Source organism: Stylophora pistillata, chromosome 1, assembly GCF_964205215.1.
Source record: "Stylophora pistillata chromosome 1, jaStyPist1.2, whole genome shotgun sequence".
Taxonomy (NCBI): domain Eukaryota; kingdom Metazoa; phylum Cnidaria; class Anthozoa; order Scleractinia; family Pocilloporidae; genus Stylophora; species Stylophora pistillata.
The window spans coordinates 14,459,118-14,473,182 of NC_142519.1; the positions used below are offsets into that span (position 1 = coordinate 14,459,118).

The following is a 14,065-nucleotide window of genomic DNA, read 5'->3' on the forward strand; positions in this document are numbered from 1 at the left end:
TCTGAAATTTGGAGCGTCAGCCCTTTATCTTACGCTCAAACCGTCAACTTCAGAATCAGGCTTTTTGCAGTGGCCATTTCACTTTATCACGTCAGTTTAAGAAACCACATTGTCTTGTAATACTCCCCACCGACGCAACACGCAACACAGCAGTTTCTCTGACAACTAACTCTCCTTATTGTTTGCGAGACAGCTTAGTAAACATAACAAGAGCCACAGATCGCCATTTTTGATCGATATACCGACACCACATGTCACACAAATGACGTGAACTCCCCATCGTATTTTCAATTACGGTTGTGCAAAGTTTTCTACCCCTGTTTTATGCAACACTCTGCACAATCAGGCGTCACTCAACGCTAAACTTTATTTATGATCATAACCTCAGGGGACGATGAAGCTCGCTTTAGAATTAATGATCTACTTTCTGATTCTTCTTGCATATGGTTCTCAAGTCGGTAAGTTGAGATTTTTATTTGCAGCACCTCCATGTTCTACACATTTTTGCTCCACTTTTAGCGTTTGAAAGAGCTACTTTCCAATTCAAGTCATTTCCTGCGCGACCTCTCGTTATCGTTTCGATAAAATGCAAATAGACAAAAAAGAGAAGAAGATACCTTGAAAGAAAAAAGTCGATGAGATTGGATTGCAAATGCCACACCAGGATAATTCAGTGTAGCTTTCCAAGACGAAAAAACTACTTCGTGTTTCAACAGATAAGACTACGGAAAATCGATTATTAAGTTTGAATAAACGGTAACCATATTTGTGACTATATGAAAGTCATATGTGTGAAATTGCGGTTTAAGAAGTGAATATGTGAGCGATTTTCGGAGCATTGAACACTACTTAAGCAGTAGTGAAAATAAGGCCTGAAAGAAATTCAGGCCTGTGCGGGATTTGAGCCCATGAACTCTGCAACACTGGTGCAGTGTTCCACCAACTGGGAACACTGGTGGTAATTATGGTGGTTCGCAATGAACCCGTGAATTGATGAGTCAATGTTTGTGAATATATGAAAGTCATATGCGTGAACTGCGGTTTAAGAAATGAATATGAAAGCGATCGTCGCAGTAATGAACACTACTTAAGCAATAGAGAAAATAAGGCCTGAAAAATACGAGCATACTTTCGCGCCAAATGGAGGCTACTGTTTTTATCATCTCTCAATTAGTTCTGCATCACGCGGGCCAAATATTAACGAACAGCTTACTGCTTACTGATTGTGTTGGATGTTCACTCACTTTAATTAAGACTTTTATCGTACCGGACGCACAATGTAAATTTTGAAAATTGGGGCGATATCACCAGGGGAATGATACCACCCATTTCGCCAACGCGGCTTATTCGGTCTTGTGATGCGTTTATACCAATCGCGCGAGAGCAAAAATATAGGATGGATTATAATGCAAAATAGTCTCATTCCAGTCTACTAACGGATGTGAGCAGACCCCAAGAATTTCAAATTTTGATGTTAATTATGAGTGAGTTGAATAAAGTATGAGTCCCACGTCAACAGCAAACGACAGAAGTAAACCCTGGATTCACTGCCCTGTCCAAAAATATTAAAATCAGCTCCGAAAAAAAAACAGAAACTGATCTAAGCGGAAAATTTTGTTTTGCAGTTCTTGCTCTTCGATGCTTTAAGTGTGAATCCGACAGGTCATGGATAGAGTGTGATCTCGATGAGAAAAAGACAGTGGAAGAATGTTCAGAGGAGCAAATCCGATGTTCTTCGATCATGTTGAGGGCCAATCCAAGAGAAAAATTAAAATACTCGAAAGGCTGTGTTAACCGTCTTCATAATCCGTGTCATCAGAAACGTGTAGACGATTGTAGGTCCACCTTTTGTGATAGTGAACTGTGTAACTTTGCTCTCACCCCAGAGGCCACCCTTATTGCTTCTGGCTTCCGCTGCTTCCGTTGTAACAGCACAAAATCTTGGGACGACTGCGTTAGCAAAGCTGAAGAAGTCTTCTGCAACACGGGCTACAGAAAGTGTTTCAAAATGAAGTTTAGGAGGGATAACGGCGTCATCGAATATTCAAAAGGCTGCACTGTCCCTCTGGATAACTCGTCCACTACTCGTCGTCTAGCCGATCGTCGTGATTTGTATTTGTGTGGTCAACATCTTTGCAACGGAGCGACCATTGTTTGCTCTCCTATGATGGTAATCTTTGGTCCCCTTCTCCTTGTCATGATGGTATTATTTTTTTATCTTAAAACTGTTTGTTAGAGAATTAAAATCGGTTTTAATCAGGATCCTCTTAAATTCCTCAATAGAAACATTAGACATTGTGGAACAACTTACCTGTAGACCTAAGACAAGCGTCTTCGCTGACTGAATTCAAATCTAAATTAAATCGCCACAGTTTAAAGTAAGATCCTATTAAGATCTTAATTTTAAGTAAATTTTAGACACGGCCTCCATGAAAAGCTGAATTATCTATTTCTTTTATTTGAATTGTTATTATCAAATTATTATTGTAGTTAGAGGGATAGGTTTCTAGTGTAGAATTAACTAAATCAACTGATGGAAAAACCCTGTATAAATCAAGTTAGTATATACTAAAACAGTGGATAGCGTTGAAGGCGCGCTCTGATTGGCTAGTCAAACTCCGAATATCCTTTGCTATTTACCTCCGAGCAACTCGGGAATAAATGGCGTGCCGGTTTGCATCCGTGACAAGCGAAGAAATCACTCAAATAACGACGAAGCAGTCCCTGGAAACACAGAAAGCGACTAAATTTGGTTTGGCCGTGTTTAAAGGTAATGGTAACCGGGAGTTTATCGATAAAAACCAATGAAAAAGGTTTTGTTTACAAATGCAAATTAATCTTGCGTAACCTCACTTGTTCACTTGAAAATCAAAGTTAAATGGTTTTTTATACAGAATGGTTTCAAATACAGAAAGAGTTTGCAACACCATTTGAAGAAATGTCGCCACCAGGAGCTAAACAAATCTCTTCAGAAATTTTATCTGTCAGCGAAAAAACGAGACGGCAGGTTTTACAACAAAAAATCACTTACCTCGATCCGAGCCGCGTTGGATCGTTACGCGCGGGAAAATGTTGGAATCGTTGCTGGAATGTATGAATTAAAATCAATTCTTGGTGGCGTATATTATCTCACTGTTTTAGTATATACTAAAACAACTATTCACCTCAGTGTCGGTGGTTAGCGGTGAATATTTACCTCGCCACTTCGCGGCTCGGTAAATATCCGCCACTAACCACCTCCACTTCTGTGAATAGTTGTTAATTATCCTATCCCATCCTACCCTACATCTAGCTTTTATAGTCTCGTTTACTCAACTGGAGGGGGAGGATCTAATTCATAAGTGGATAGTTCCCCCACAAAATTAGACCCGTCTCATATTGATAGTTATGAAGGCTTTGATAATTTTCAATGTTAAGTTCTGAAACTGAGCTGCAACCTGTATTGAGCTGGAAAATAAAAAAAAATAAAGGCACCTCTCTGGAATCTTCGCCAACGCGCTTTACAATAAAGTCAATTTCTCATTAGCGCCTAGATATTCACATCTGTTTTCACACTCAACTACTGACAGCTCCTGATTTGAAATTTGATCCTTACGATGGTATGGCATGGCGCTTTTCTTAACAGCAGTTGCCCCACAACCCTTAGCCCATCTTCTCAATGTGATACTGACATTGGACTGAGAAGGGAAGGGTGGGGGGGGGGGGGGAGACTACCATGATTTCGAATATTCGACAAAGAATGAGCACACGCGAAATTGTGTTGAGTTGACAGGGAACACGCAACGGCCGTCTACACGATACCGAAACGTGAAGATTTTCTGTTGATGGAAAAATCGAAATTAGCAACTACTCGCAGGTGTTGTACAAGGAATAATCAGACCAACCTCGTTCCCAGGGTCTCTCATCTTACCGCCCCGTCTTCTCTCACCCTAGGGGGAGGGAAGATAAGAAACCCTGGGAACGAGGTTGTAATCAGACAGCATATTGAGAGCAGCTGTTCCCAACTAGTGCTTGTACCCTTCCTAAAACACAATATACAAAGTATCTCAGTTTGGCCTCTATTACTTCTAAAACTTTGTGGCTCATGTTTTGAAGAATTCGCTGAAAACTTGAATTCAAACATCGCACACGTTGTCAGCTTTTCCTACTTACGACCAACTTATCACCAGTAGGGCGAGATAAAAGACCTCAACACTATGTCTTGTAGCTTAAATACGCGTGGGGGAATTACGCGCGCGAAATAAAGCGTGGCTTATTCCTAGAGCCTACCTTCGCTGACAGGAAAGCGCGACTTAACTACTTTAGTTTTTGAGTCTACGCTACATCTGGATGACACAGATTGAGCCCTGAACTGGACTACAAAAACAGAATTTTTGATAGGGTAACTACTAACAAACAGACAAAGAAAACTTTCACTTTAAGTATAATAATTCTCGTTGGTTTTATTTCGACCAAAAATTGTACAGCGAAGTCAAACTCCAAACAAAAAGCTGTCTTGAACTTTATCAAATTTACAATAATATGCGTACGCATAAAATTCGCTCTGCATGCTATTTCTAACACTATCATAATAATTAAGTGCATCAACAGTGTTTGACATTTAGTTTGTCAATGACAGTTCAGCAATTGAAGTCAGCTCTTATACACAAAAATCAAAGCTGTAGTACCGTAACGCAGTAAACCAAACCCTAGGCACAACCACTCGGCTGGATACCCTTTTCTTCCATCCCCTCGTGCATTATCTAGCATTCACAGGAAGAAATCAATAAAGTCAAGCGACCGTCTTTCATCAGTCTTCAGCTGACTCGACACCTTCCTCTGTATCACCCCTGTATCCAAGTTCAGCCTCTGAAGTTACACCGCTGCCAAGATCTGCCATCTGTTCCTTCAAACCCTTCAGAGTATTTGACCGACCTTGATGTTCTCCTGTGTACGTAACTGGCTCTGGTGTAGCAAGTCCTCGGCCCCCTGAACCTTCTTCCTCCACTTCGGTGTCAGAGTTTACAGGAGTGATCGTTTCATCTGCGGCGCTGTCGAAAAGAACAGAGTCTGTATCCAGCGACGTAGAGCTACCTCCAGGAGCTGCTGTCATGTACGCTGCAGTATCAGTATCGGAGGTGATCTCCTCCCTTGCACTCATAAAGGACTCTGTATCACTGTCTGGCTCGGGACTGCCGTCTTGGTCGGCTTTTTCACCAAACTCGTCTTCTTCATCTATGACGGAGTTTTTGGAGATTTCCATGAGCGAACCCGAAGGAGACATATCACCAATAGCTTCACGAGGCTCATTTTCAGCAGAACTGAACGACTTCTTGATTGAATATTGTTTATTTCCAGGCACCCCTTTGAATGATTCAAAATTGATTTCATAAGTTACTTTCGGCTTTGCTTGTGACGATGAAGAATGCGCAGTCGATTTCTGTTCAAGGCGCGAGGCGGAAACCTCGGTCGCGCTTTCGCGACCGTTGCTTTGCGTGACAGTTCGGTGTACTTCAGACGCGACTACGTGACGAGTCACTGCTGTACTTTCATTAGAAGCTTTAAACACACGACTTTCCCAGGCGGCTGACGGTGATTGACTTTGAAGTTGCGTGACACTTGGTGTCACGGACACAATGACGTCATCAGTATCACGTTCAGGCAGTGTCACGGTACTTACATAGGACTGTTTAGAAGACATAATCTGTCGGTGAACAGTACTCGTTACAGTCTTCACGGATGTCTCAGTTTTTTCGGACACATGACGGCTGCCACTGAATGTCGCTGCCAGTGTCCTTCTCGATGAAGGTGTGATATTCAAACTGCTGCGGTATCCCCCTGCCTTTTCTGGGCTGGTGACAGACTCGATGTGACCGGTAGTCTCAGAAACCTCAGGCTGTGACTGCACGCCATCAGTCAAAACAGCTCTGATGTCTTGATCCTGTACAACACCCAGAGCTGCTTGCCTTTCATTGGGCATGCCAGGCACCGAATTAGCGGGTGGCGGGATGTAATCTTGAGAAATGGTCTTGACTACGGCAGCTTTCACTGGCGAATCCCTTTCAGCAGTCACCGGTCCATGCATCTCCACACCACTGTCAGTGACGTCCGCAGGGTAAGGTCCATCCCGCAAGTCGCTGCCAGAAGGTTTAGACTGCAAACCAGTGCTGCTGTGTAACGGTATGGTTTCAGTGAGATCTTGGAGTGCTTCTTCGTTGATATCTCCATTAGTTTCGGCAGGTGGAACACTTTCTTTTCGTTCAATATTGCTTTGCATAACTCCCTGAGGTGCTCCACCAAGGACTCCATTATGAGCCGCTGGTGCGATTTCTTCTGCCGTCTCCTGTAATTCACTTTTACCGGTCTTTTCATCTGATGGAGATCCTAAGAATTATAGAAACAGAACTCGTCAGTACCCACCGAAATCGCCGGTAACCATACCTCTAGCGATCATACTGGTTTGTCTCACTTCCAGGTCGCCCTTCTATCGGTCGAGAGAACTTGTGCCTCTCCCTGCACAACTAAATCTCTTCGCGACTTAGTCACAATCACGGTCTTTGCTTTGTTTGTCTTTACTTTTAGTTTCAATTGGTTCTCTGGATATTATACTTGATTCTACTAGGTCAAAGTGATTACTTTGGTCTCATGAAGCTCTTCAGAAAAAACACCAAGGAAACAGTTAGCTGCTGATGATTTTTTTCAAAACACCAAGGAAACAGTTGGCTGCTGATGATTTTTTTCAAAATGAATGACGACAGAAAAAGCGCCTAACTTTTACCCGTTTCATGTTCATCGGCTGCAGACGAGACATCAACCTCGTGAACCGCAAACTGCTTCTTAATCATTTCCTCGTTGATGTTCACATCCTGAGGAATAACATGCGAAGATCTTTGAATTTCAGTCCGAAAATGGTTATGGTTAGGATTGTACTTTTTCTTTTTTATCATTTAGACAATTATGGGAATTCTTTATTCTTTTCATTTAATTTTTCTTTATCATGTGGTGTTTCCAATTAAAGCTAGTCTTTCACTAGAATGAATCTTGACACATTCAGCTGTAACTAAATGCTACTTACAAACTTTAGCCATGATCAGCTAATTTTTTGCAAGCCTGATATGTTTGGCTGCTACCTGGGATTTTTTAAGAAGAGGGAGACTGGGGAGAGGAGAGAATTCTACCAAGGGGTTAATGATAGGTATAAGAGAGGAAGAGGAGAGGGGGTCAAATGTCTTTACTCACCCTCCCCTCTCTCTCTACATGCCTTAACTTTAACTCAAACCAGGTAGGTTAGTGAGTGATTGAAAGCCTGTAACCCTAACAAGCTCTCTCTTCATTGCTAACCAAGATAAATGCAATTAATAATTACTCACAGTTGGTCCTGCAGTGTCAATCAATTCAAGACAAGGTATGTCTCCACTGTATTTGACCACTCTTGCCATTAGAGACACCCACTGTGCGCAGTGGCTTAGATGGTCAAAGTCATCAGTGGATTCTTGACTCCACTCGCCATCTAATCAACATCAAGATTGATTTTGAAGCAATGAGCATGGTATATTATGTACATTTATGCCAATACAATGAGTCTTTTCTTTTTTTTCTACGATAAAATACTTATTTCTTTTATTAAAGTGAGTTAACAGCATGACAATGACCTGTTGCAGGCTCAGTGTCAGTAGATAAGCCAAAGAAGCAGATGAGGCACAAACAACAAGTTCTGTTGTTAAAGGAAGTTTCCCATATTTTTCTTTGCATGATCCCCTCTATTTTTTTTTTTTTTTGCACTTCTTTTTTTTTTTCTCATTTCTACGTACTGAGAGTCTAACAAAGGCTATTAGAATTATTGTAGGGAACTATAATGATAGTAAACTGTAATCAGAAAAGCAAGACATTTATTGTATGATAGTTGTACAGAAATTATGCACCTTTGTCATAAACTTTCAACTGGCAACCCCAAAACAATAATTCCTCTTTAAAGTGCCACTATGATCAAAATTTCGCATTGCCTTTTCTTTTCACTTCTGGAAACTAGAAGTAAGAAACACTTACCATGCCAAGTTTAATCGCAAAATCCTCACGGGAAGTATGATTATTTCAACCTTGTTTTTCGTTTTTGGTCGCCCGCCATTACTCAATTCAAAAATGGCCGCGTGTGGCAAAAAGAGTTGGCACTAGTTGGAGCCTTTCGGAAGTGACGTCATATGCGCAGCTCGACCTAAAAAAACGTGGCTAAATTTGCATGCCATTTGGAAGAAGAATTCAAGGAAGAATACATCTTATAAAACGCCTAGAATTTCCACTGTCGAATCTCTCACAACACACGAAGCACGATGCAAAGGTGTGCATATGACGTCACAGGCCAGCTCATGCATAAAACCGCTTCTCAATTCAGTCACTGGCTCTTGGTTGCGAGCTGAGTAATGGCGGACGGGTTTTTCGTGAATTTCGGCCAGCTATATCAAGGCGTATTTCGCTTCCATCGACCTAAAAACTATCACATAGTACAATTCTAACCATATTAACTTGATTGGCGCTAAAAAATGTGAAAACCAGAGACAAAAATTTTCGTCGTAGTGGCACTTTAATGGGCAACAACAAAAGGCAACGCTTGTTGAAAAATTTGCACAAGAAGCACTGTTTTGATGTCTTTTTCATGCACAGCAGACCATTCGTGGGAAATGAAATCTAATGTAAACCCGTGATCTCACTATCCACTCCTTTTTCATTTAGAAACCAAAATATATAAAGGGAGGTGGAAAAAGTTCGTAATTTTAGTTTAAACATATAATTTTACTCTAAAAATCACTTCTGATACTTCATTTAAATAATAATTTCAATACTGTAGTGATAATGATAAACATATCTCTGAATTTGAATGCCTTTCTTGTTTGTTTGTTTGTTTGGTTGTGTCTAAGCATCTGGAAACCTATACGAGATAAATGTACATGTACTTGTGTGTGTAGGTAGGCTACAAGCAGTTCCTCCTTTTTGGCAAAGTCCACTGTGCAATTTCAAAAACTCAGTGAAGAAAAAATTGATGTTAATGTGCCACAGGAGTGAGTGAAGCAATCTCCTGCAGCACATAATTTTATATGTCAATCCAAGAGCTTCCCACAACACATAACATCAATTTCTTTTACCGTTTTTTTTTTTACTAGCGTGACAGAATTGGCAGAAAAGGAGGGACTACTGTTAGTCTAGTGTGTAGGTGTACATTGTACCTTTAGGTGTTACACCTGCCAAAAAGCATTCAATCGCTTGGAATGGTAGTTGCTTGTGTTCTGGTCTGTAGAAGAAAAGAAAAACTCATTAAATAAAATCAGTGATAATGAGGAAGAGCAACAGTGGGTTCATACTACAGTATGTAAAACAATATTGTGAAGAATGGAGCAAAATACATCAATTTACCATTGAATTCAATAAGACGCAATGTTGCTGCAAATCAAGACAAGTAGTTGAATTATAGTTAAATGTTGATACATGTACTTAACAAGTCTTTCAGAATTTCACATACTCATTGTTCCATTTTTTCATAGCCTGACATGAAGCTCTAGTTTGGTATTTCAACAAAGAGACCATCGATAACTAATTGTCTTTCAGAGTATCTAAAAGAAATATGTAATTGAATTGGTTTTGTTTTAAAACAGCTTGAGGGAAAATTCCAGCTACTTTTCCAACTATTCATACACAAAACTACATCAAAATTGAGTTATTCATTGTTCAGGAAGTTCTCTACATTAATATTTGTACTTAAAACACTCATTTGCCCCTTGGAGTTAATTCAATTGTTTCAATGGGTCAATGTTCTTACTTGAATTCGGTTTTACAGGACTTGCCTGGACACTGCACTACAGCCTCAAGGCTTCACTTACTTTATAACTGGGTAACTTGGTTTTATCAACTAAGTTGATAACGTTAATTGGCCATCCCAAAGGGTTCAAAAGCTAATGCTTTGAGTGTTAGCCCATTGCTCTAACAAAGGGCTAATGCTTCAAACACCAGCTTTGAAACTCTTTATTATGTGCATGTTTCATTTTTTACTCAGTTGATAAAACCAGATATCTTATTATATTCCCCCACTGATGCAGCATCACAGTTTTTTTAGAAACATAACCCTTTATTCACATACTTTAGTTCTCTTAATTTGTCTATGGAGATCTTTCCTGAGTCTCCATAATCCACATAGTATAAATCCACTAGACCTTCCTTGCCGATTTCTGTAATACGTGCCCTGTACCAAGAAGAATCATATTCAAAGGGTGCACAGCAAATTTCTCCAACTCTAAAAGAATTTAGAATGGCTTGTGATTCAGAGGAGGAGTATAGTAGAGTCAAGTTCTTTGTGAGCTGATCCAGATCAGGTGAGTCTTTGGTAAGAAGCTGTACCCAAAAATGTCCTGGATTTTCAACAGCTGATACAAATACTTCGAAGAAGTCATTTTTTGCCGGAAATTGTACCACCCCTGTTGTTGGTGAAGCTGAAAGAGAAAAGAAATCTCAAATTTTAATTTTAAGTGATGTTCCAGCATCCCCAAATTTTTAACTATATTGACCTTAAGTTAAACTTGCCATATACCATTAAATAAATTTCATGTATGTCAATTGTGGTTTGAGGTAGTACCATTACAAAAAATAATTATAGTTATTATTCAACTGTGCTTTGTAGAGTACAAATAACACCTGAGAACAGTATAAATATCTCATGGTATCTTGCAGAGCACAAAGACAAAAAGGATTGAAGTTATGAAAAAAATGGTGGACAATTTAAATAATTTTTCTTATGATGAAGAGTCGGAATGGTTGGCGATTCTTGAACCTAGTTTATTAGACAAATCGAACTAAGAAAAGCAGTTAGACAACAATGAAATTTCAACATTATTTTATTGAAGAAAATAGAAACAGCAACACAACAACATGCCAATTCTGTTCCACCGTGCATACTTCTGTGGCGCACTACGTGTAAATAAATATCCACAAAATTTGACCCGCACTGAAATAACTATTTGACATGTTGGATAATAAATAACTTGTTAGACATTTTGGTGTGTTGTATTACTGAGTATTTTTACTCATTATTTGTATTTTGACTCGCCCTACAAGCTTGTCAAAATACAGCACAACTCGTAAAAATATTCATACATAATTATATCTAAAAAGATATAATTATGTATTTTTACTCTTTGTTTGTATTTTGACTCATTCTAGCCGCTTGTCAAAATACGGCACACCTAGTTAAAATACTCAGCGATACTATACAACAAAACTTTAATACGATACATTTATTTTACAAACTTATAATCATATGCTACAAGCTTCCTAGGATGTCTCTTGTAATTATTGTAAATTCTTTGGAAAGTTAAAGACTGCATAACTTAGTTACCATACAGCAGTAAGCAGTATTTCAAACTAGTGTATATGCAATTTGATAAAAAACAAATGCATGAAAAGGAAAGTTTTTGACTGTCAAGTTAATGGCTTAGGCCTAGTTTATATGTCGCGCCACAGTCAAATTTAAGTCCGATGAATTTAATTCCATTAAATTCGTTGTTCCATCTACATAAATTGTGACACGGTTTTATGCGTCAAAATCAATACGGTCAAATTTAAATGTGTTCCCAAATCAATATTTTATCCGTCTTACCAAGACGGATAAAACGTCTTGGACGAATATAATTTACCAGACGAATTTAATTCGTTTTAGATGTCGCGCTATTGTCGAATTTAATTGCTTGAGGAACCTTGAATTAAATTCGTCTGAATTAAATTCGACTGTAGCACGACGTATTAACTACGCCTTAACCTATTGATGTCCAGTGTGCCCGTAAGCGCCCATGTGGAACCACACCCTTTCTACACCTTGTGACATCATTACTTTTAACCCTGGAGCAGGACTTTGAGCGCGTACTTAAACAGGTTGAAAATATCTTACAAACAATACCAGAATGAGCGCAATTGAGTGAAGGACAATGGAGAAATAGCCAAAAAACCATGTAACTTTGACCTGAAAATCTACACAAAAATCTTGTTGCATTACCCACCTACCTTTCTGAGCATGTGGTTTGAAAATAATGAGTAGTTTCCTAAAAAAATCTCTACACCAAAAATAATGAAGCCTACTAAATTTCAAGCAAGTGAGGAGAAAATTCAGGCAAGGAAAGGGAAAAAAAGGGCAGGAGAAAGAGAGAAAAGTAAAAGTCGTAAGTGGGGCATTACTTTTCAACCCAAAAAGTATCTCAAAATTTTGCTTTCTGCACCTGCCTGAGATTTTCAGGCCACCATTTTGCATTTGGATTGAAAGGCTGTCAAGTGTACAAGCTGTGAATGGGTTTATGGTAAGTTTGAGCTTTTAAAACCACAATAGTGACCCGAAATCTGCTCGACTAGCTTCTAAACACAGTTTTTCACGACAGCTGCAGCTATTAATGGGTTAAAGGTGAAAAGGCTGTCCACGAGTGTGAGGGGAAAGGGAATGCATGGAGGATGTAGCTATATGGAAGAAAAAGGGATTGATGAATTGATCAACTCAATACAGGAAAGAAAACCAGGAAAGAGATCAAGAAACAGATGTACACAAAGTTACCATTAACTCTCAGCTAAGGCTAAGCACAAGCTTAGAAAGGTGAAAATTGCAGTACTATACAATTTAGATAATTATACATCTAGCTAGAGCATAATTATTCAAAAATTCTTCTATTCATTCACCTAAGCAAAAAATGAAACAACAATAATCTAAGTGACATACCAACTGCACTTTCAAGTTTTCTTGGTGCATGTCTGTTTCTTGGCACTTCAGCATCTCTCCTGCAAGCCCGTATTTCATTATCTTCTGCCATCTTCTCATTGAGTAGACCCTTGGCACTAGCAATTTGATCAGAAGTTCCAGTGATGGTGCATTTACGTAAAGGGTTGGAAATGTCATCACTAGTAGGATCAATCCTTATTTTAGCACCTACCAAGTGATTAAAAATGAAAAAAAAAATGATAAAAAGATGGCACTGTACAAAAATATCAATTAATCCATTGCAGTGACCATTTCTTTTAAAATGTTCAGTTCCACTCAGCGCAATGGACATTAGAAAACCTTTAAAAGTGACAAAATTACGATAAATTATAAATGTTGAGTAAAACCATTAGTGGTCGCAATATCTGGGGTGAAAGTTCGCTTAACTTTTTCCACATTAATTAATGTAAAACTTGCGTAATAAAATTTTTAAGTTTAAAAAAATTGGTGTCATCCCGCAAGAGTTATGACATCCAGAAACTTTAATTTATCAGTAAGTTATTGCCAGTTCGCTGAAAAACTGTGGTTGAATCATCTTTGCTTTTTACTCGATCTTTCTTCCTCGCCGCCAAACCACACTGGGTTCCCTTGATGAATATTAATGTTGGCTTACGTTAACTCTTGACAGTGTGAACATTTGTCGACAATAAACAAATGAAAATTTACCTGAAACAGCTGACATATGACGTATTGTCTGCCCTCCTTTACCAATAATTCTTCCGCAAGCACGCTGGGGCACGAAAACGTCTTCTGTTCTTATCACTGGTTGCTCTGCAATAACTTTCTTTATTACAATTTCTGCTCTTTTGACTTTTTCACGTTCCCCTTGAATAAGTAGCGTTCTCTCAGAACTTTGGCCTTCTTCATCTTCATCTATCAAATTCATGCGAACCCCAGTATCCTTTTGTATCTTTTTAATATTAGCTCCAGACTTTCCTATTATAACGCCAACCACTGCTCGAGGGATTTTGACCTCGAGAGTTCTTTGGTTAGCGGACGCGACAACATCGCTTTCTTCAACGTGAACATAATCCTTGTCTTCTTCTCTAAATTGGGAATTCTGCCGTCTCCTGTACCAAAGATACAGCAATAATGCCACTACTGGAACCCCAATTGCAATAGCTGCTCTCTGTTCGACGGAAAGGGTAGGCATTTTCCAAAAATTTCGCGAAAAATAATGCAAACTGAAAGTAGACCAAGCTGTGGCACCTGGCAGGTAAATGGACCCAAGCTGTCTGGAAACTAGCAAGTCCCCTTTAGGCTATTGCACAGCAGGTCCTTCTGCTTCTGGGACCTAACCTTTTAGGT

The 14,065-nt window shown here is 39.2% G+C and overlaps 2 protein-coding genes across 2 annotated transcripts; one reads left to right on the forward strand and one right to left on the reverse strand.

Moving 5' to 3' along the window:
- Positions 1 to 3,495, forward strand: LOC111324314 (uncharacterized). The gene is made up of 2 exons (XM_022927844.2): positions 1 to 458; positions 1,626 to 3,495. Exons 1-2 carry the CDS (start codon positions 395 to 397, stop codon positions 2,234 to 2,236), a joined length of 675 nt encoding a protein of 224 aa, XP_022783579.1. The 5' UTR covers positions 1 to 394; the 3' UTR covers positions 2,237 to 3,495.
- A 927-nt stretch (positions 3,496 to 4,422) lies between these two features.
- Positions 4,423 to 13,977, reverse strand: LOC111324330 (uncharacterized). Its single transcript, XM_022927867.2, has 7 exons — positions 13,424 to 13,977; positions 12,719 to 12,925; positions 10,106 to 10,454; positions 9,198 to 9,262; positions 7,350 to 7,489; positions 6,758 to 6,845; positions 4,423 to 6,363 (listed from the first exon to the last, which is right to left on the reverse strand). The coding sequence occupies exons 1-7, from the start codon at positions 13,908 to 13,910 to the stop codon at positions 4,790 to 4,792; spliced, it is 2,910 nt and encodes a 969-aa protein (XP_022783602.1). The 5' UTR covers positions 13,911 to 13,977; the 3' UTR covers positions 4,423 to 4,789.
- Between the last annotated feature and the right edge of the window lie 88 nt (positions 13,978 to 14,065).

Coding starts and splice junctions, on each gene's coding strand:
- LOC111324330 (XM_022927867.2), bottom strand. CDS start 13,910: ATGCCTACCCTTTCCGTCGAACAGAGAGCAGCTATTGCAATTGGGGTT. Junction 9,263..10,105: donor GACAAATTAAGAGAACTAAA/GTATGTGAATAA, acceptor TTTCTTCTACAG/ACCAGAACACAAGCAACTAC. Junction 7,490..9,197: donor GGCAGGTGTAACACCTAAAG/GTACAATGTACA, acceptor GATGTTGATTAG/ATGGCGAGTGGAGTCAAGAA.
- LOC111324314 (XM_022927844.2), top strand. CDS start 395: ATGAAGCTCGCTTTAGAATTAATGATCTACTTTCTGATTCTTCTTGCA. Junction 459..1,625: donor TGCATATGGTTCTCAAGTCG/GTAAGTTGAGAT, acceptor TTTGTTTTGCAG/TTCTTGCTCTTCGATGCTTT.